Here is a 21,517-nt window from a genome sequence, read left to right on the forward strand (position 1 = left end):
TCGTGCATGCCCTGAACCAAAGGCAGATGCTCAACCACTGAGCCACCCAGGTGTCCCAAGATAATATATATTTTTATTTGTGAGTCAATTTGAGACATTTTGTTACTTGAAACTGAAAGTATCCTAAGTGTTACAGAAGAAATGTAAAAGTAAGTTCATTGGATGAATTGAAGGACTATTTCTCAGAGTTTATAAAAACAAACAACAACCACAGCCACAGGCAAAGGATGGGGATATTATCATGTAGAGGATAGAAGTTTGGACTGTAACATCAGACAGACTTGGGTTTGAACTCAGATATTTACTGCCTCGGGGGTTGATGGTGATGAATTTTTTTTTTAACCTCTCTGAGTCTCGTTTTCTTTATCTACAAGCTGGGGATAATAATACTTACCACGGGGTTGTTATATGGATTAAATGAGATAATTTGTGTCAAGTATACTACAAAAGATATGATGCCTAGTAAGCACTAAGGCCTGACAACTATGTTGATGAGCTATGACTTAAGTCACATTTATAGTATATTTGGCAGCAAGCATCTAATAGTGAATCACTATATAATAGCAATCATGTTAAATGACATAGCAGTAATGCAATCAGCAAAATCCAAAATATGAGAAACTCTACACAACCACTATTTCTCCTATAAATAAAGTGTAAGAAAAGGGAAAGTTTATAGATACACAGACACATAAGAGACAAACAACCAAATGCAATGTGTAGTAGATCTTGATTTGAACAAAGCAGCTGTTAAAAAAAAATCACATTTATGAGGTAATTGAGGGACATGTGAATATAGGATATTTATTATATTAAGATATTATTTTAAATTTTTTAAATGTGATGATACCATGTTTTTTTTTTTTAACAAAAAGTCTTTATCTTTTAGAAAGACACTACTGAATACTACTGAAAACATACTGAATACTATTGAAAACACACTGAATATTTGAAGGAGAAATAAAACTGAGGCTTACCTTTAAAAATAAGCCAGTGAGAGTGGTAGTAGAGTGGCAGTATTGGGTTATAAATGAAAAAGATTGGTCATGAGTTGATAATGGTTGAAGCTGAATGTTGGGCCATTATTAAACCATTCTCTGGACATTTTTCAAAACAGGTTCACGGAGATATATTTAATGTATGATAAATTCACCCTTTTAAAGTATACAATTGAATGGTTTTTAGTACATTCACAGAGTTATGCAACTATCACCCAATCTAACTTTAGAATATTTTCAAAATTGCAAAAAGAAAACCCATACACATTAGCTGACACTTCCTCTTCGCCTCTGGTGACCACTGATCTATTTTGTCTCATCTGGAGTTGCTTGTTTTGGACATTTCACATAAATAGGATATATAACATGTGGTGGTTTACGACTGCCTTCTTTCACTTAGCATAACATTTTCATGGTTCATCCGTGTTATAGCATATATTAGTACTTCATATTTTATGGCCAAATAACATTCCACTGAATGGATATGTCATATTTTCATTGTCCAACAATGAGCATTTAGGTTGATTCCACATTCTGAATATTATGAATAATGCTGCTATGCATATTTGTGTATATTTTGTATAGACATATTTTCATTTCTCTTGTATATACCTATGCATGGTGTTGGCAGGTCGTATGGTAACTTTATGTTTAGCAGTTTGAAGAACAGCCAAACCGTTTTCCAAAGTAGCTGAATAATTTTACATTTTTACCAGAAATGTATGAGGGTTCCAATTTCTCCATATCTTTGCCATCACTTCTTAATGTCTATCTTTTTTTGTTTTTATTATAGCTATCCTAATGAATGGAAGTGGTATCCCATTGTGATTTCAATATGCATTTCACTAGTGACTAATGATATTGAGTATTTTTTCATGTTCTTATTGGCCATTTTTATATCTTCTTTGGAGAAATGTCTATTTAAATCCTTTGGCTAATTTTTTCCAGGTGTAAAACATAGTGATTTGATAATTCTATGCGTGAAATGCTTACCACAAGTGTAGTTACCATCTGTCACCATATAAAGATATTACAATATTATTGACTATATTCCTGATGCTGTACTTGTCCCATATTCCCCTTTACATGTTTCACCTATCCCCCCCACAATTCTCCCCTCTGGCAACCATCAGTTTGTTCTCTGTATTTATATCTATTTCTATTTGTTTTGTTTTCTGTTTTAGATTCCACATATAAGTGAAATCATACAGTATTTGTCTTTCTCTGACTTATTTCACTTGCCCTATTACTCTCTACATCTATTCATCTTGTGAAATGGCAAGGTTTCATTCTTTTTTATGGCAGAGTAATATTCCATTGTGTGTATATACCACATTTTCTTTATCCATTCACCTATTGTGAATACTTAGATTGCTTCCATATCTTGTCAATTGTAAATATTGCTGCAATAAGCATAGAGGTGCATATTCTTTTTGAACTAGTGTTTTTTTTTAATTATTAGTACACCTAATAGTGGCATTACTGGATTATGTGGGATTTCAATTTTTAATTTCTTGAGGAACCTCTATATATTGTTTTCACAGTGGCTGCATCAATTTATATTCCTGCCAACAGGGCACAAGTTTTCCCTTTTCTTCACATCCTTGCCAACACTTGTTATTTCTTGTCTTTTTGATACTAGCCATTCTAACAGGTGTAAGGTGCTCCTTGGGGTTTTGGTCTTTCCTGATGACTAGTGATGTTGAGCATCTTTCCATGTGTCTGTTGGCCATCTGGGTGTCTTCTTTAGAAAAATGTCTCTTCAGGTCCTCTACCCATTTTTAAATCAGATTATTATTATTATTATTTTTGGTGTTGAGTTGTATGAGTTCTTTACACATTTTGGGTACTAACCCTTATTGGATATATCATTTGCAAATATCTGCTACCATCCAGTCAGTTGCTTTTTCATTTTTTTGATGGTCTACTTTGTTGTGCCAAAGCTTTTTAGTACAATGTAGTCTCAATTGTTTATTTTTGCTTTTGTTTCCCTTGTCTAAGGAGACAAATCCAGAGAAATGTTGCTAAGGCTGATGTCCAAGAGTTTATTGCTTACTTTTCTTTTAGGAGCTTTATGGTTTCAGGTATTACTTTTAGGTCTTTAATCCATTTTGAGTTTATTTTGATTATGATGTAAGAAAGTGGCACAGTTTCATTGTTTTTTTTTTTTAGTTCCATTCTTTTGCAAGTAGCTGTCTAGTTTTCCCATTACCATTTATTGAAGAGACTGTTTTTTCCCCATTGCATATTCTTGCCTCCTTTGTCCTAGATTAGTCGACCATAAAAATATGGGTTTATTTCTGGGCTCTTTCTTCTGTTCCATTGATCTGTGTGTCTATTTTTGTACCAATATTGCACTATTTTGATTACAATAGCTTTGCAGTGTAGTTTGAAACCTGGGATTGTAGGTACCTCTAGCTTTGTCTTTCTCAAGATTGCTTTGGCTATTTGGGATCATTGGTGGTTCTTTTTTTTTTTTTTTTTTTAAGATTTTCTTTATTTATTCATGAGAGACAGAGAGAGAGAGAGAGAGAGAGAAGGCAGAGAGAGAGAAAAAGAGAAAGGCAGAGACGCAGGCAGAGGGAGAAGCAAGCTCCATGCAGGGAGCCCGACGTGGGACTCCATCCCAGGTCTCCAGGATCACACCCTGGGCTGAAGGCGGTGCTAAACCGCTGAGCCACCCAGACTGCCCATCTTTTGTGGTTCTATACAAATTTTAGGATTCTTTGTTCTAGTGCTGTGAAAAAAGCTATTCCATTTTGATAGGGGATTATATTGAATCTGTAGATTGCTTTGGGTTTTATAAACATTTTAACAATATTATTTTAATTCATGAGCATAACATGTCTATTTATTTGTGTCATCTCCGGCTTCTTTCATCAATGTGTTATAGTTTTCAGAGTACAAATCTTTCACCTCCTTGGTGAAATTTATTCCTAGGTATTCTATTCTTTATAATGCAATTGTAAATGGGATTATTTTCTTAATGTCTCTTTCTTTCTTTTTTTTAATAATAAATTTATTTTTTATTGGTGTTCAATTTGCCAACATACAGAATAACACCCAGTGTGTCTCTTTCTTTTTAATTGGGTTATCTTTTTATTGTTGCTCTATGAAAATTTTTCTATATGTTCTGGTTATATATCTTTTATCAGACATGCGATTTGCATGTATTTTTTACCATTCTGTGGATTGGTCTTTTTTCTTTTTTCCACTTTCTTGATGGTATTCTTTCATAAGCATCCTTTATCAGTTTGAGGAGGTTTCTGTCCCCACTTTGATATTTTTTATCATGAAAGGGTGTTGGATTTAATCAAAGACTTTTTTTCTGTATCTGTAAAGATGATCATATGGGATTCCTCCTTTTATTCTATTAACATGGTATATTATACTGATTTTCAGATGTTCAAGTAACTATTTACTCCAAGGATAAATCCCATCTGGTCATGGTGTATAATCCTTTTTACGTGTTGTTGGGTTTAGTTTGCTAGTATTTTGTGGAGAATTTTTGTTTCCATATTCATAAAAAATGTTGGTCTGTAGTGTTTTTGTTTGTTTGTTTGTTTGTTTGTTTGATGTCTTTGACTAGTTTTGGTATCAGAGTAATATTGGCCTTATAGATGATTTAGGAAGTGTTCCCTCTTTTTTTTTTTTTTTTTTTGTCTTTTGGAAGTTTTTGTGAAGAATTGGTATTAATTCTTTAAATCTTAAGTAGAGTTAACTCATGAAGCCATTTGGGCATTGGCTTTTCTCTATTGGAAATTTAAAAATAATTCAGAAATTTAAAAATAATTATCATTAAATAATAATTTAATAATAATTTAATTTAATTCAGACTTTGCTTTTTCTACATATATTCAGAATATGTATTTCTTCTTAAGTCATTCTCATTAGTTTATGTCTTCCTAGGAATTTATCCATTTTATCTAAGGTATCTAGTTTGTTGGCATATAATTTTCATAATATTACCTTTTTTATTTCTGTAATGTCAATGGTGATATTCCCTCTTTTATTCCTAATTTTAGTATTTGAGTCTTTTCTCTTTTTTCCTTGGTCACAGTCTAGCTAAAGGCTTGTCAATTTTGTTAATCTTTTCAAAGAAATAACTTTGTGTTTTTTTTTCATTTTCTCTATTGTTTTTCTAGTCTACATTTAATTTATTTCTACTATAGTCTTTATTAGTTTTATCATGGCCCAGACAGTTTCACTCTGAATTCTACCAAGTGCTTGAGAAAGAAATGATACTAAATCTCTGTAAATGTCTTCCAGAAAAAAGAAGCATGGCACATACTTCCTAACTTGTTCTTCCTAACTTGTTCTTAACTTGTACCAAGAATCAACCTAATATCAAAACCAAAGACCTTACAAGAAAGGAAAATTACAGGCCAATATCTCTCAAGAAACTAGATGCGAAAGGTTTCAACAAAATGTTAATAGATTTAATCCAACAATGTATAACAAGAATTATGCATTAAGACAAGTGGGGACAGCCCGGTGGCTCAGCGGTTTAGTGCCGCCTTCAGCCCAGGGCCAGATCCTGGGGACCCAGAATCGAGTCCCGTGTTGGGCTCCCTGCATGGAGCCTGCTTCTCTCTCTGCCTGTGCCTCTCCCTCTCTCTCTGTGGATCTATCATGATTAAATAAATAAAAAAAATCTTTAAAAAAATAAAAAATAAAAAAAGACAAGTGGGATTTTATTCCAGGTATGCAAGTCTGGTTCAACATTCAAAAAAATCAGTTAATGTAATCCATTAAATAAATTAACAGGCTAAGGGAAAATAATCATATAATCCTATCAATAGATAGAGAAAAAGCATTTGACAAAATCCAACATCCATTCATGATAAAAAGCTCCCAGTAAACTAGGAATAGAGGGGAACTTCCTTAATATGACAAATAGCAGTTTTAAAAACTCTACAGATGACATCACACTTAATGATGAGAAAGGAAATACCTTCTTTCTAAGATCAGAACTAGGCAAGGTTGTCCCCTCTTGCCATTTCTGTTCAACGTTGACTAAAATCCTAGTTAGTGCAATAAGACAGGAAGGGTTGCGGGGAAGATGTATAAAGATTGGTAAAGAAAAAGTAAAACTGCCTTTGTTTGTAGATGGTATAGTTGTCTATGTAGAAAACCCCAAAGAAGCATTGAAAACAAACAAACCCTGGAACTAAGAAGTGACATCTTCATCAATAAGTGGTTTTGAACAAGGGGTGGTGGAAAGGGAGGTGGGTGGGGGATTGGGGTGACTGGGTGACGGGCACTGAGGGGGGACACTTGACAGGGTGAGCAGTGGGTGATATGCTGTATGTTGGCAAATTGAACTCCAATAAAAAAAATAATTGATTTTGCTAAACTTAATTTTTGCCAATCTGGTGAACGTAAAATGTTTACTCTTTGTGGCCTTACAGTAAATTTTTCTGATTATTAACGAGGTTGAACATTTTTCTTTTTAAAAAAATATCATTATTTGCTTTTAAAAAATATTTTATTTATTTATTTGACAGAGAGAGAGTATAAGCAGGGGGAGTCATAGGCAGAGGAAGAGGGAAAAGCAGGCTCCCTGCTAGCAGGAAGCCCCATGCAGGGCTTGGTTCCAGGACCCTGGGATCATGACCTGAGCGGAAGGCAAATGCTAGACTGACTGAGCCACATAGGCACCCTGAGGTTGAGCATTTTTTGTGTTTTTCACCACTAGGATTTTTTTTCTTCTATAAAATTCTAGTTATGCTATTGGGGTTTTGTTTTTGTTGTTATACAGGAAGTAGCTTTTCAAATATTCTAGATATTAACTTTGGTTGGTTGTGTATGTTACAAATAAAACATTCTTTATTATCAGTGTTTGTACAGTTTCTGAATTCAGATAGCTGAGTTCAGATAATGAAGAGTACCTAGATTTCAGAATCTATTTTGTTCCTGATTTTCATATAAAAGCTAGCTTGGCATTTGAATGATAAAGTATAATTCAAAGATTTCATTCAAGTTTTTTTGTTTCCTGGGATGCCTGTACCTTTCCTAGTTTCCAATTTAATTTTTCTTTAAGGTATCTTTTTGTTAGCAAAAGATCTTAATTTTAAAGTTTTTATGCTTACCAATTTCTTCTTTATGAATAATGCTTTTTGTCTTGCTAAAGTATTTTCTTACCTTGAGATCATAAAGATATTTTTCCATATATTCTTCTGAAAGTTTAATGAGTCTTATCTTTTATTTTGAAGTCTGTAATCCATTGGAAATTAGATTTTGTGTTTGGTAGGAGATAGAGATCTACCATGTGGATGACCAATTGTTCTGACATGTATTTCATAGACCATTCCCCGGTGATCTGTAGTGTCCCTGTGTCATGGTGAAGTTCTCATACATTTGTGACTCTATTTCTGGGTACACTAGTGATGTTCATTAGTCTTCCAGCATGAATAACACCCTGTCCTAAGTATTATATCTTCATAATATATATATATCTTCATAATATTCTTCATAATATATATATATCTTCATAATATCTTCATAATAATTCTCAGTTTCTGGCAGGAGAGTTTCCATTTCCTTATTCTTCAGAAGCATCTTGGCTATCTATGGGTCTTTGCTCCTCCATCAACTTTAGAATTAGCCTGTCATGTTTCTTGCAAACTCATATTGCAATATTAATTACTGCTGCATAAAATATACAGGTCAATTTCTAGAGTATTATTTTTTTATGATTTTGAGTCTTCTGTCTAGAAACATGGCATAGTTTTTTTTTTCATTTCAGTCTTCTTTAATGTATCTTAGTAAACTTAAATTTTTCTCTTTATAAATTCTTACTCATTTTTTTCTTAGATTCATTCCTTGGTTCTATCTATTCTATCATATAGTCTGTTAATGTTTTAATATCAAGGCACCCTTGAACTTCTGGAATAAAGTCATCTTGTTCACAATGGACTATCTTTTGTATGCATAGGTAGATTTGGCTTCCTAATATCTTAAGATCTTACAACCATGTTTCTGAGTGTGATGCCTTTCTCAGCTGGTTTGGGTCATGATTATATCATTAGATTGGGTGTGTGGTCATACTATGAATTGAGTTGGGCATTGTTTCTGCTTCTTTTGTTCTCTGAAAGAATTTACATAAGATTGGACTATTGTTTTCCTTAAAAGGTTGATAGAAGGGGTGCCTGGATGGTTCAGTTGGATGGTTCATTTGACTCTTGATTTCGGTTCAGGTCATGGTCTCAGGGTAGGGGGATCGAGCCCTGCCTGGGGGTTCTGTGCTCAGCACAGAGTCTGCTTGTCTCTCTCCCTCTGTTCCTCCCCTTGCTTTCTCTCGCTCTTTCTCTCTCAAACAAATAAATAAAATCATTTTTTTTTAAAGTTCTTATCACAAGGGAAAAAAAATCTTAAAAAAAAAAAAAAAAAGGAAAGGTTGACAAAATCTTCCAGCAAGGCTGATTTTTTTTTTTTTTTTTTTTTTTTGGTAACAAGATTTTTAACTCTAGTATTGATCTGGTTTCTTAATGGTTATAAGAACTATTCAGACTTTCTATATATTCATATGTTAACTTAGGCAAGTCGTTTATGTTCTAGCTTTCAGGTCCTTCTTGTTTTGATACATAAGGCTGTCCCTTTTTTAAATTGCCAGTTTAGTTATGAATTTCATTTTAAAAATTTATCCGAATTGGAAATACTTGTAGTAGGAAGACTTCATGTAAGATAGACCCTCTAGCTTGCCAGAACCAGAACTCCAGATATGTGCTTCTTCAACTTTCCTAGATACTGATGCATAGCTCTTTAAAGTGGTTGCCCCAATTTATATTGATTGTCAACACCGGTTGAGATTTCCTTTTGTTTGGCAGTCTCACCAGTACTTAGAATTATTTAGTTCTTTAATTTTTACCAATTTTGTGCCTATGAAATTGTAGCTTTAAATAGAATTCCTCTGCTTATTGATAGCATTGAGCATCTTCCCATAGGTTTGTTGACCATTTGAATTTACCTTCTGAAAAATTTTGACCATTTTTTCTAGTGTTTGTCTTTTTGTAACTCATAGGCATTTTTAATATATTCTGGATAGTAATATTTAGTTATATGTATTCATATATTTTTTCCATTTTATACACATCTATTCAAATTTTAAAATACCTTTTATTTAAAAAAAGATTTATTTATTTTAGAGGCAGGGGGAAGTGCAGAGGTAAAGAGAATCTTAACCAGACTCCTCCCTAAGGGTGGAGCCCGATGCAGAGCTGGATCATATGACTCTGAGATCAACCTGAACTGAGTTTAACCTACTGCACCATCCAGGTGCCCTAAGGTACCTTTTAAAGCATAGAAATTTTTACTGTTGATATATAGAATTTACCAGTCTTTCTTTTCTTTGTGGTTTGTAATTTGGTATCTTGCTTAAGAGATCTTTTGCTATCCCAGGGTTATAAAGATATTGTTCTAAGAGTGTTAAAGTTTGTTTTTTCCCAATTATAATCTCTATCTCTAACTGATTCTGGTACATGGTATAGGATAGAGATATAACTTGATTTTGTTTTTCACATGATAACAGTGCCAACAGCAGTTATTGCTATAGATTAACTTTCTCTGATATGTATGGGCCTGTTTCTGGGCTTTCTTTGTTGCTGTTTTGTTATGTTATGCCATTTGTTATGGCAGCACTACTGCCATGGTGTAGTTCTCATTGCTGCATTGTAAGTCTTGATGGCTGTGAAGGTAAGTCCCTCTTCCTCATTCTTCTTCAGGACTCTCTTGCTCTTCTTAACTCTTGATCTTATTTTAAAATAAGACTGTTATATCCTTTGAAGAACCCTATAGGGATTTTTGTTGGAACTTCAATGAGTATATATTAGTTTAGGAAGCAAATGATATTTTCATTATTTTTTATCTTCTCATCCATAAGTGTGGTATATATATCTGCTTTATTTGCATCTTATTTTGTACCTTTTAGTCGAACTTTATATTTTTTTCATGTAGATGTGCCTTCCTTTTCATAACTTTATTTGTAATTTTTTTTTTTGGTATCTAGATCATCTTTTCCACAATTATATTTTCTGATTGATTGATGCAATTGATATGTGCATATTGATGTTCTTTCTGTCTTATAACTTTGAAGTTTGAACAGTTCTAATGTAGACATTATTTGTATTGCCTATAGACATTTTAGTATTGTCAATTATCAATAATCAACAGTTTATTTCTTTTCCATCTTCCTTTCCCTTTCTTCTCTTTCTTATTGCATTGGCTAGGGACTCCAGAATAAAATTAAATAGAAACAGCATTAGAAGGCTTTCTTTTCTGGGGTGCCTGGGTGGCTCAGCTGGTCCAACTCTTGGTTTTGGCTCAGGTCTTGATCTCATGGGCAATGAGATTGAGCCTAAGGTCGGGTTCTATGCTCAGCAGGAGTCAGCCTGGATAGTCTCTCCTTCTGTCCCTTCCCCTGCTGTGCTCTCTCAATCAAATAAACAAATATATTTTTTAAACGCTTCTTTTTCTTATTCTTGACCTCAAAGGAAAGCCTTTTTAAAAAAAATTAATTTTGACTTTAATTAATTAATGTTTAAAGTAGGCTCTGTACCCAGCATAGGGCCCAGTGTAGGGCTTGAACTCACAACCCTGAGATCAAGATTCAAATATATAACCAATTGAGCCACCCAGGCATTCCCAAAGGAGATACTTCTAATGCTTCACCATTAATTGTGAGATTTGTTCTGTGTTGTAGATAAATACACAAAACACCAATATTGAAGTTCTGGTTGAAGGAGGAGAAATAAATATACATAAAATTCATCTAAATAAATATACATAAAATCCACAAATTGTAGATATTAACTTTTATTATTTGGATTGTGGAGAATTCAGTATAAAGTTTACAGGAAGATTAAATATTTGCCAACAGCCCCCATATCGAAGGAAAAAAACCTTACAAAGAGCCCTAATTATAAAATATCAAACACGTATTAATTCAAGCTGATTAATTCCTGAGATCTATAGGACACTAGTGAAGATCACAAAAAAAGGGTCACAAAAAATGGAGAAAATTCTGAGAGTGTTGTAGGATTTATTTCAGAACATTTTACAACTGTTTTGGAGATGTTTTATGATCCAGGATTTCTTAGGGCAGGAGAAGTGGAAAATAACAGGGACAGCTTAGAAACTTGCCCTTATGAGAGGCAAATGGGATGTCTTTGAATCTCTCTGTATTTTTTTTCTTTTTTCACTTTTACAGAGGCCTTGGTCATTTTGCAAAGGAATTAAGTGATCATCATCTAGCCTTTTCCCTACCCCTACTTGGCTCATTTTCTGCCCCTCATTTTAGATACCTACTGTTCTGTCTTTTGGTAATACCTTTCTTCTCAAAGTCATCTTCCTGGTTACTTAGGCCTATCTCTTGCCCGTCTATTTAGCATTTCCCAAACAGACATTCTGAGAAAGAGGGATACCATGGTCAAATGAGTTTGGGAAATACAATGCTTTTTGTTTTTTTTTTTTAATTTTATTTACTTATTAGAGACAGAGAGGCAGAGACACAGGCAGAGGGAGAAGCAGGCTCCATACAGGGAGCCCAATGTGGGACTCCATCCCGGGTCTCCAGAATCATGCCCCGGGCCGAAGGCGGCACTAAACCGCTAAGCCACCGGGGCTGCCAGGGAAATACAATTTAAGCCAACCCCATAGCTTACTTTACTGTAGGCCCTTTAGAACCTTCAGTATCCTAATGTGCATTGTGAATCTCCAAAAGGAAAATATAGCTTGTAGTTTTTCCCCAATTAATTGATCATGGAACTTTTTCCAAAGAATACCTAATAACACCTCATATAACCCAGCTCATTAATCTTCAAAGTGTCCAGCTTTTGTAAATTTTTCCTTAGTGGAAGACATGCTATATGCTCTTTCACTACTAAGTTGTAAATTCTTTGAGGACAGTTTTTTTTTTTTTTTTTGAGGTATTTCCTGATCTCATTATATATTAAAACTCTGGCTTTCATGCTCTCTTATAGTTTCCACGACGGGCACAATGGATACCACTCAAGAGATCATGTATGGCACAGTCTTGCTAAATAATCCAATTCAGTTTTCAAGATCTTTTTACTACATCTCATTTCAACTACTTTTGATGCTTTATTAGAGGCTCTGAGATAGGCACTGCTGGTGCTAAAAAGATGAATAAGATCTAGTTACACCACACTGGAGAACATGTAGAGGAAATAAGTACATGACATACAACTGAAGTTAAATGCTAAACAAGAGGTACAACCTACCTTTGAACCTTGGGATTCAATGAAGAAACAACAATCGAGTAGTTAGGGAAGGGAAACACGTGGTAAGAATCAGAAAAGATTTCTTGGAGGATGTATCATTTGGGATGGGCCTATTTAAAAAAAAATAGAGACAGGGTATAGAAAAGTGGCATTACAGGTGTGTGGGGGGCGTATAGCATATGCAAACAGGAAGGTAGGGAAGAGGGGCAAGTTCAAGTGGTTCTGTCTGGCAGGATGTGTACAGGATAAATTGTAGATGAGATATGACCAGAGAATGGATAATAAAAGTAGAAATAGTTTGGTGATGATGAGTGAGTGATGTTAATGCTGCTGTCCACAGGGAGCCTTTGAAGGATCTTTGAGTGGGAGCAAGTGATGTGAGGACCACTTGCTCTTCTATCCTTTGTGGCGTCTCCAAAGCTCTAGAGCCTTTGCCTCTGTCCAGCTCAGTGACATCCAGTCTCCTGACTTGCACGTAGAGTACCTCCTCTTGTAGAGCTGTCCAGAGTACAACAGAATTCAGGGCTTCAGACTCTAGTAAATGCATACCCACTCCACTCCATGTAGGGTACTGTCAGAAACCGGGGTGTTGAGGAGAGAGCGTTCAGATGAAGAATACAGATAAGAGGTCATTGGTGGATTTAATGATAATACTTTGAAGAGTTATGATTTCAGCATATTAAAGAGGAAACTGATAAGAAAAAAATGATGGGTGCAGATAGGACATTTCAAGTAGTGAGCCACGAGAATGGATGGATGTACGCAGTGAGCCTGGGGAACTGACTGACTAGTCACTCATTCCAGGCGGCTCAGGACCAGAACTGGCGCGGGTGTGCAGGGAAGCGTGAAACCCGAACAACTGGAGGGTTAGTAGGAGGTTACCCACCTGGCTAAGGTTGAAAGGCCTCGCCCTCCTGCTGTGATGCTCAAAGGCCTGGCCCCTCCAGGCGGTGCAGATGGGCCTGGAGAAACTGTGTGTTTAATGAGTGGCCTTCAGGGTTTTCTGTGACGTGGACTTTGAGGTCATCAGGGCAGTCGGGTGGGGGGAGAGAAGTACCCTTCACAGGAGAGCTTGGGGGGCTGAGAGAGCCGGCGCCTGCCTGCCTGCCTGCCGGGGATCCACGTGGGAGGCGGTCGCGGCCGGGCTCCCTCCAGGCTGGGGGGGAGGGGGCGGGGGGGAGGCCGCACCGCCCGCCCGCCCCGGCCCCCCGCGCCCGCGGGCGTTAGAGCCCCCGCCCCGCCCCGCTCCCCGCCCCCCGCCCCGCCGGGCCTGGCCCGCGCCGGCCGGCAGCCGCGGGAGCCCGTCTCGCTCTTCCGCTTGCAGGTGCGCCCGGGGAGGGGCGGCGCACGCAGGAGGGGGCGCCCGCCATGCCCGGCCCGCAGCCCCCCGCCGCGGCCTCCAGCCCGCCGCCCCCGCGGAACGGCCGGCCGCAGCCCCGGTGAGGAGGAAGCGGCGGCGGCGGCGGCGGACGAGGCGCCGCCCCTCGGCGAGCTTCGCGACCTGGCGGCCTCCGCGGGACCCATGGCGGCCTCCTCGCCCGCGCCGACCCCGCGGGAGGGCGGCCCCCGAGCGCCGCGGGCCCCCGGCCCCTCGCCGCCGCCGCGCCCGCGCTCGGGCTCCGAGGCCGAGGACGCCGAGCTGTCGCTGAGCCTGGCCCGCACCAAGACCCGCTCGTACGGCAGCACGGCCAGCGTGCGGGCGCCGCTGGGCGCCGGCGTCATCGAGCGCCATGTGGAGCACCGGGTCCGCGCCGGCGACACGCTGCAGGGCATCGCGCTCAAGTACGGAGTCACGGTGAGCAGGGCGCGGGGGGCGCCGCGGCGAGGGTGCGGGGGGGCGCCGTGGGGGGGGCGGGGGGCGGGGGGCGCAGGGGCGGGGCCGGCGGGCTGGGGGGCGCGGGCGGGGCCGGCGGGCTGGGGGGCGCTCGCCCCGCGCGCTCAGGGCCCGGGCCGCCGACAGTCCCCGCGCCCGGCCCAGGGAGCGGCCCCGAGCCCCCGGGGACCTGCCGGCCTCGGCCCGGGTGTGTGAGCGAGGCCCGCGAGGACCCGGGAGCGGCGATCACCCGATCTCCAGGCCGGATCACACCACCGTAGCGCGTGTTTACGCAGAGCCGAGCTGAGAGGTGTGGACTCGGGCTCTAGAGAATTTTGTTTTCTCTGTAAACAGGCGCTGTGCTGAGTCAGGGATGTAGTTGTTTCCGCAGGATGGTTCTGGTTCTACCGATTATGCTACTTTATTTAGAAGTGAAATTACACCCCTGGGTTCACTGGCAACTGTGAATGTGACACCTGTCGCTTAGCAGCAGCCCAGAGCGGAGCCCTAGGTGAGCCGGAGAGCTGTGTTTATTATACATTTATAAGCGTGTGTGTCCCAGGTATATCGCGTTACACCTCTGGGAAGAACATGGAAATCTGAGGGAACATACTGTCTCATTAAAATTACTTATAATTAACTCTGAGCCATGTGACGGCCTCTTTACATTGAGTTCTGTATCAGTTTTCAGTGTTCTTTCCTGAAACACTTTAGACAGATGCGAGGAAAGGCGATCTTATCTGTATCTTTCTCCTAAAGTGAAACTTTCTGGCCCTTCACAGAATGACAGAGACTAATTTATTTTGCACCTTTGACTTGGTACTGTATGTTGATCTAGTGGGTCTTATAAACATTTTAAGACCAAGGATCTCACTGTGCAGGCATCTACGGCTGTTATCATGCCAGGCATAGCCCCTTTCCATCTTCCTGGGAGTTTCTAAATGTGAACATAGAACTACAATTCTTAGGTACATCAGTAAGGCCTGGTTTGGATGAGGGTCAAAGGGAAGCAGAGTTGGGGAATATCGATAGCCGCTTTCTGCTGAATGCCTGCTGCGTGCCCGGCATTACATATGTCCTGTTCCATCCTGTTTTTCTTCAATTTGATTATCCTAATAAGCCTTGGAGGTGGGAGTAATTAACCTTTTTACAGTAGGGAAGACAGATGAGACGTAAGGGTATTATCTGAAAATGTTTATCCATTGAGAGCAGCTTGAATTCGCACAGTGATAAAGCATTTGCTTTTATCAAGATGTTACTTCTGATTTCCACCGCAATTTCTATCCCAGTCTTATCAAAAGCTCTCTTAGCATCTTGGTTACTGAAGAAGGAACATCTCTTCTGTATGGTTTCTATGTGTCATACCTACTGGGCCAGGAAGACTGCGCCAGGAATCCACAATATCTAGAAAAGTGTTATTTCCCTGGTCCCTACCTCACAGCCGTCTCCCTGCAGCCCGAAGCCCTCTGCACCTGCACCAGAGTGGTTTAGAGCTCCTAAACATCTGCTCTCGACAGTTCCCTACCTTTGATCAAATGCTTTCTCATCGGTGTTTTCACTTGATACAGATCCTGTTACTCATAACCTTATCACCCCTTTTGGTTAAAGCATAAACCAGATTTGTACTACTTTCATAAAGACTTGATTTAAAGATATTAAGCTCCAGTATAATGAATTGGAAACTGTAACATATAGCCACAAATAGCCTCTAACTGATCTTATGGACCTTGTAATTCTTTGCTGTGGGGATTGTGCTGTGCATTGTAGGAAGTTTAATAGCATCTTTGACCTCTGCCTGTTAGATGCCTGTAAGACGCCCAGCTCCCATCCAGATATTGCCAAATGTGCCCTAGGAAGAAACTCACTCTTCATTGAGAACCACTGGTTTATTACATGTATTTCATTTACTTTGGGCCTGAACTATAGTTGATGACATTTTTAGAGACTCTCCCACTGATTATGTAGAGCTAGTGAGAGTGATAATTCTTACTTTCACAGTGAAGTGATAGTATTGCTTTAATTAACATATGCAGATATCAGCTGAATTTATTCATTACTGAGATTTGAGGTGGAAGCTAAAAAGACAGAAAAGTTTTTTTTTTCTGTTTCTGACTGAACAGAAAGAAGTTGAGGTCGTTAAGTTTCTCATATTGACTGCCAAGGTCATAAGCATATTTAAATTATTGTTTAAAGGAGTAGGTGATGATATGTTGCAGATTTAGAGACCCAAGAAAGTACACCTGGAAATTAAGAATCAGTCCAGGCGAACTTTGGCTTTAACATCTCATGTCTGGCAAAAGCCAATGGCTCTGCTGTCTTACTTAGAGGAGTAGGAGCTCTCAGGGAAGCCTGTCTGCTGATGACAGCTGTTCAGCCCCCCAGCAGGGAATCCAGGCACAACTTCAGTCCATCAGCACAGAGAGACTGCTAAGAGCCAGGTACAAGAATGTTCCCAGAATAAATACTCTGACAAGGGGTGAAGGTGGAGATCTGGTTGTCAACCCTGGGTTTCCAGGGGGAACAAATTGGACACTGGTTATCTGAAGTGGTGCTCAATGGCCGGCAACAGCAGGGTATATCCCAAGATGTGGGAATAGATGTGTTCCTCAAACTTGCCTGAATAGGAGAATGCCCTGGGGCAAATGAAAAATAAAGAATCCTAACTGACCTTGAGCCTACTGAATCAGGATACCCAGAAAAGGAATCCAGGAATCTTCATGTTTTACAAGCATGGCCTCTTTCTTGTTCCCAAAGCACTGTCCTTCTGGTTTTTTGTTGTTGTTGTTGTTTGTTTAAGATTATTAATTTATTCATGAGAGACACACACAGAGAGAGAGAGAGAGAGGCAAAGACACAGGCAGAGGGAGAAGTAGGCTCCATGCAGGGAGCGCGATGCGAGACCCAATCCCAGGACTCCAGGATCATGCCCTGGGCTGAGGGCAGGCTCTAAACCGCTAAGCCACCCATGTGTCCCCTTCCTGGGGTTTTTGCACTTGCTGTTCTATCTGTATGGAACACTCTTTCCCTGATGGCTGCAGGGAAGGTTCACTTTATGGGTGTATGACCTGTGCAGTCACATAGGGCCCCGTGCTTAGAAGAGCCCTGTACTTGCTGTAATGCTCTACTATTGTCATCTTGAAAAAAGTTTTTTTTAAATATTTGTTTGAGAGAGGGAGAGAGAGATAGATCATGAGTAGAGGGAAGAGGCAGAGGGAGAAGGAGAAGCAGATCCCCTGCTAAGCAGGGCTGGCGTGTGGCTTGATCCCAGGACCTGGAGATGATGACCTTAGCTGAAGGAAGGTGCTTAACCATCTTCCCAGGTACCCAGGTACCCCACCATCTTGAAATTTTTAATACTTTGTGAATAAGGGCCCCGCATTTGCACTTTTCACTAGGCCTTGCAAATTATGTAGCTGATTTTGGCTGTAACTAGCTCCCTCACTGCCTTCAAGTTCTTGCTTACATGTCTCCTCCATGAGGCCTTCCTGACTACTCTCTGTTAATATACAGCCCTCCTCTACACACCCTCTCCCCTTCCCTGTCTTGTTTTCCCAACAGTATTTACTATTCATCTCATTTTCCTTTTTTTCCAGATTCTTTTTGGTGATATATTAGTGAATAAGTAGAAATCCATGCCCTCATGGAGCTTATATCTTAGTCAGTGGAGACTGTAAGTAAGCAAAGGAAATACGTTACATGTCAGGTATTGATAAGAAGGTGAAAGAAAATTAACCAGGGAAGGGAGAGAAGGAGGGCTCCTGGAGCCGGCCGTAATTTAAAATGGTGTGGCTGTGAAGACCTCACTAAGAAGGATGCAAGATGGTGAGGGTGTGCAGACATCTCAGAACATTCCAGGCAGCAGGAACAGCGAGTGGTGCAAAGGCCCTGAGGTGGGAGCATATTGGCGGGTTCCAGGAATAGCATACCTGGTGCTTAGAGTGCAATAGGGTGTGTTTGGACCAGATCACTTTGGGCCTTGAAGGACTTGAATAACTTTGGCTCTTTCTCTGAGTGAGATGGAAAGTGTTGGAGGAATTTGAACAGAATTACATGATCTGATTTATGCATTAAGAGGATCAGTCTGGCTGCTTTGAGAACAGGCTGTAGCGGAGCAAGTGCCAAGGCAGGGAGGCCAGATAAGATGAAAGCTTTGTAATAATGCAGGTGAGAAAATGGCAGCTTGGACCAAAGCAGCAGAGAAGGCAGTGGTGGGAAGAGGTTGGATTCTAGATGATTTGCCAATATGCTGTGTATTTTCTGCTTATTTATTTGCTGTTTCATTTGAGTATCTCTGCCCTAGAAATGGGACCAGGGATCCAGGAGGCTTCTCTGTAGGAAAGAAGAATGCAGATGTTCGAGAACCTGGCCAGCTCTGACACCTGATGGACCCCAGTTCTTCTGTCAGTGCCTTAGAAAACATCTGAAGGACCTTTCCCACGTCCTTTTTAAGTCATTTTGAATTATTAATAACTGGCATTTTTAAAATGATTTTTTTACCTATTTTTATTGAGCCTGGTTTGTTTGAGTCCTTGTGTTACACGTTAGGGCTACAGGATGATACATGCTGTCCTCTTGTTATTCATGGTGAGTTTATCTACTAACTGCTTTCCACTAGCCTGTAGCTATTAGAGAAGCAGGTTGCTTGTCTGACTCATCACTGTACATCCTGTGCCTAGCCTGAGTCTGGCACATGGGGGGCCCTCCCCACACGTATAGATCTAATCCAAGGCCTGACTGGTGTGAAATCATGAAGTCCTAGAGTTGAACAGACCCTGAAAGACCGAGCCCAGGTTAGGGATTGAGTGACTGGAATTGCAAAGTGTGATTTGAGGCTGGCTCTCCAGTCTACAGAAAGAATGGTGCTGGTTTTCTTACCTTCTACCAGCAGAACGTCTTAACATTGAATTATTATTTTTTAAAATATTTTATGTAAATCAGTTTGCCAACATGTAGTATAACACCCAATGTTCATCTCATCGAGTCCCCTCCTTAGTGCCCGATACCCCCTTACTCCATCCCCCCAACATTGAATTAAACATAGGTTTATATTTGAGCATCTCTACTGAAGAGACATTTGAGGAAGTGGTCTGGGAAACTGAAACTATTTGGGCTGAGTTGAGAAACTATTAAATACAGTTGAGCTCTCAGACTTGAATTTGCTTGGGCTGGAATTTCCCTGGCTTTGCCTATTACTACTGAGACACTAAGGCCCTTTCCCTAACCCGGTGCTCTAGATTTACCTAAGGCGGCTGCGTCTGTGGTGATCCTTGCTCCTCTCAGTCGGATGCAAGCTTCTGGAGGAAACTCACCAGCTCTAGACAGCCACTGTGGACTTTTTATTTGGAAACCCTGAAAAAATATCCAGAGAACAGTATTCAAATGAAAAATGAACAGGAGGCAGTGAGGGGACCTATTATTTGCATAAACTTTTTCTTTGTTTCTTTGCTTCCTCCTGGAAGCTTACTTGTCCTCTCTCCTCTCCAGAGGCCAGTGCCCTCAATCACTTCGTGTCTGGTTTTATTCCCAGGATCTTCTTGCTTTCTTCCAGGAAGCTGCTAGCCTTAGTCACTTCCTAACACTTCCCTGAAAAGAAGTTACCTTGCTGAGAAAAGGTGAAATGATTGTCATTTTAGGGACAACAAGTGTTGCGAATTAGAAATGTAAATGTATGTAAATCTTTCGTGTTCATGATGTTAGCCCCTGCTGCTGGTAGATATTGCAGATCCTTGTTGATCAAAGGCAAGAGAACCATAAATAAGTGGTGCAAATTGTAGTGAGAGGTATGATAAAATTGCCTTTAGTAGCTTGGAGTTTAATAGATCCTCATATATCCTTTTTATTATATTATTTTGTTTCACTTTTTTAGAGGGAGTGGGGCAGAGGGAGAAGGAGAATCCCAAGCAGGCTCCACAACCATCACAGAGCCCCACTGGGGCTCAGTCTCACAACCTGGAGATCATGACCTGAGCTTGAAATCAAGAGTCAGATGCTTAACTGACTGAGCCACCCAGGCATCCCCTCATGTATTCTTTTTAAAGAGCAGTTTCATTGAGGGGTGCCTGGATATCCGGCTCAGTTGGTTAAGTGTTTGCCTTCGGCTCAGGTCATGATCCTGGGATCCTGGGATTGAGCCCTGCATTGGGCTCCCTGCTTAGCAGGGAGTCTGCTTCTCTCTCTGGCACCACCCACCCCCGGCTGCTCATGCTGCCTTTCTTTCTCTCTCCCTCTCTCTCAAATAAATAAAATCTTAAAAAAAAAAAAAAGTTTCTTTGAAGTATAATTTATATACCTCCAAATTCGCCCATTCTAGGTGTACAATTCAAAGACCTTTAGGGGATTTACAGAGTTGTGCAACCATCATCACAATTGAATTTTAGAACAGTGCCATCACTCTGAAAAGAACCCTGTGCCATTGACCTTACTTCTGTCTCCTTCTCTAGCCCCAGACAACCCCAAATATACTTTCTAATCTATAGATTTTCCTTTTCTGGGCATTTCATATAAATGGAATCTCATATGTTCTTATGAGATAGTATGGAAAAGAAATAAATCCTTTTCCCTATTAGCTATTCAGTCCTGGTTGGGAGAGACTGGAAATGAAAGCAATATGATTGCTATACCTACCCCCTATTCATCTGCCTATGAGAAATAGAGAGTAGTTCTGTGTCACTCTAAAAAGGTCACACTTTCTATTCTCAACATTAATTGGGTATTAGAAATTAGGAACAGAGGGGTGGGAGAAGTAGGTGAATTTTTTTTTTTTTAGTTTGAATAAATTGAATAATAATTTTTTTAAAAAGCCCATGGAGTTGGGCTCTGTTTTGAAGGCAGCATGGTTTCCCCAAAGGTAATCCCTTCTCTACCATCCACCCAAGGCCTGGTGTGATCCAGTCTTGTTTTAGAAGGATAACTAGCAACAGAGTAGAGGAAAGATTATATATCGAGGAGAATGGAGAAAAGGGATCATAATGTCTTCTAAGAGTTCTAATTTACTGCTCTTTGCTTTATGTGTTCCTGACACAACCCAGGTCTGCATTGTGACATTGCCAGAAAACTGCAATTTTCAAAGCCTGTAACAAATCAAATCCTTGTGATATCCAAAACTTGAGGCAACTATAGTTATTCTCTACATGTTTTTAACAACAAAACTTGATGGCCTTCTATTACAGTTGCAGAATTTGAACTCACTGGGACATTTACCATTAATGTAATCATTTAGTCTTGGTAATGGTGGACTTCCAGGGTTAGAGTAGTTCTAGAGCGTTAGTGTTTAAGTTTTTTTCTGTAGCATTCCTGACAAGTGTGTGTGCACTGGATGAGATTTAATGAAGGCTCCTCTTTATTTCTCTAGGAAGCCCATTTGTACACAGAAGAACTCTGTTAGAGGCCTCTTCCATGTATTGAATTTTTTTTTTTCAATTTTTTGAGAGAGAGACAGAGAAAGAGGTAGGGGGGAGCAGGGACAG

The 21,517-nt window shown here is 39.9% G+C and overlaps 1 protein-coding gene across 2 annotated transcripts in view; it reads left to right on the forward strand.

Moving 5' to 3' along the window:
• The window catches only part of LYSMD2 (LysM domain containing 2), a 32,359-nt gene that overhangs the window by 3,652 nt on the left and 7,190 nt on the right, over nucleotides 1-21,517 (forward strand). The window contains exon 2 of one of the 2 annotated variants that reach the window (XM_041729229.1): nucleotides 13,563-14,033. In XM_041729229.1, coding sequence (XP_041585163.1) covers nucleotides 13,761-14,033 — 273 coding nt within the window. In that variant the 5' untranslated portion in view covers nucleotides 13,563-13,760. Of the gene's footprint in view, nucleotides 1-13,562; nucleotides 14,034-14,407; nucleotides 14,563-21,517 lie in introns of those variants that run through there. The other variant, XM_041729237.1, reaches the window with a different exon arrangement.

The sequence above is a fragment of the Vulpes lagopus genome, chromosome 2 (genome assembly GCF_018345385.1).
Source record: "Vulpes lagopus strain Blue_001 chromosome 2, ASM1834538v1, whole genome shotgun sequence".
NCBI classification, from domain to species: Eukaryota; Metazoa; Chordata; class Mammalia; order Carnivora; family Canidae; genus Vulpes; species Vulpes lagopus.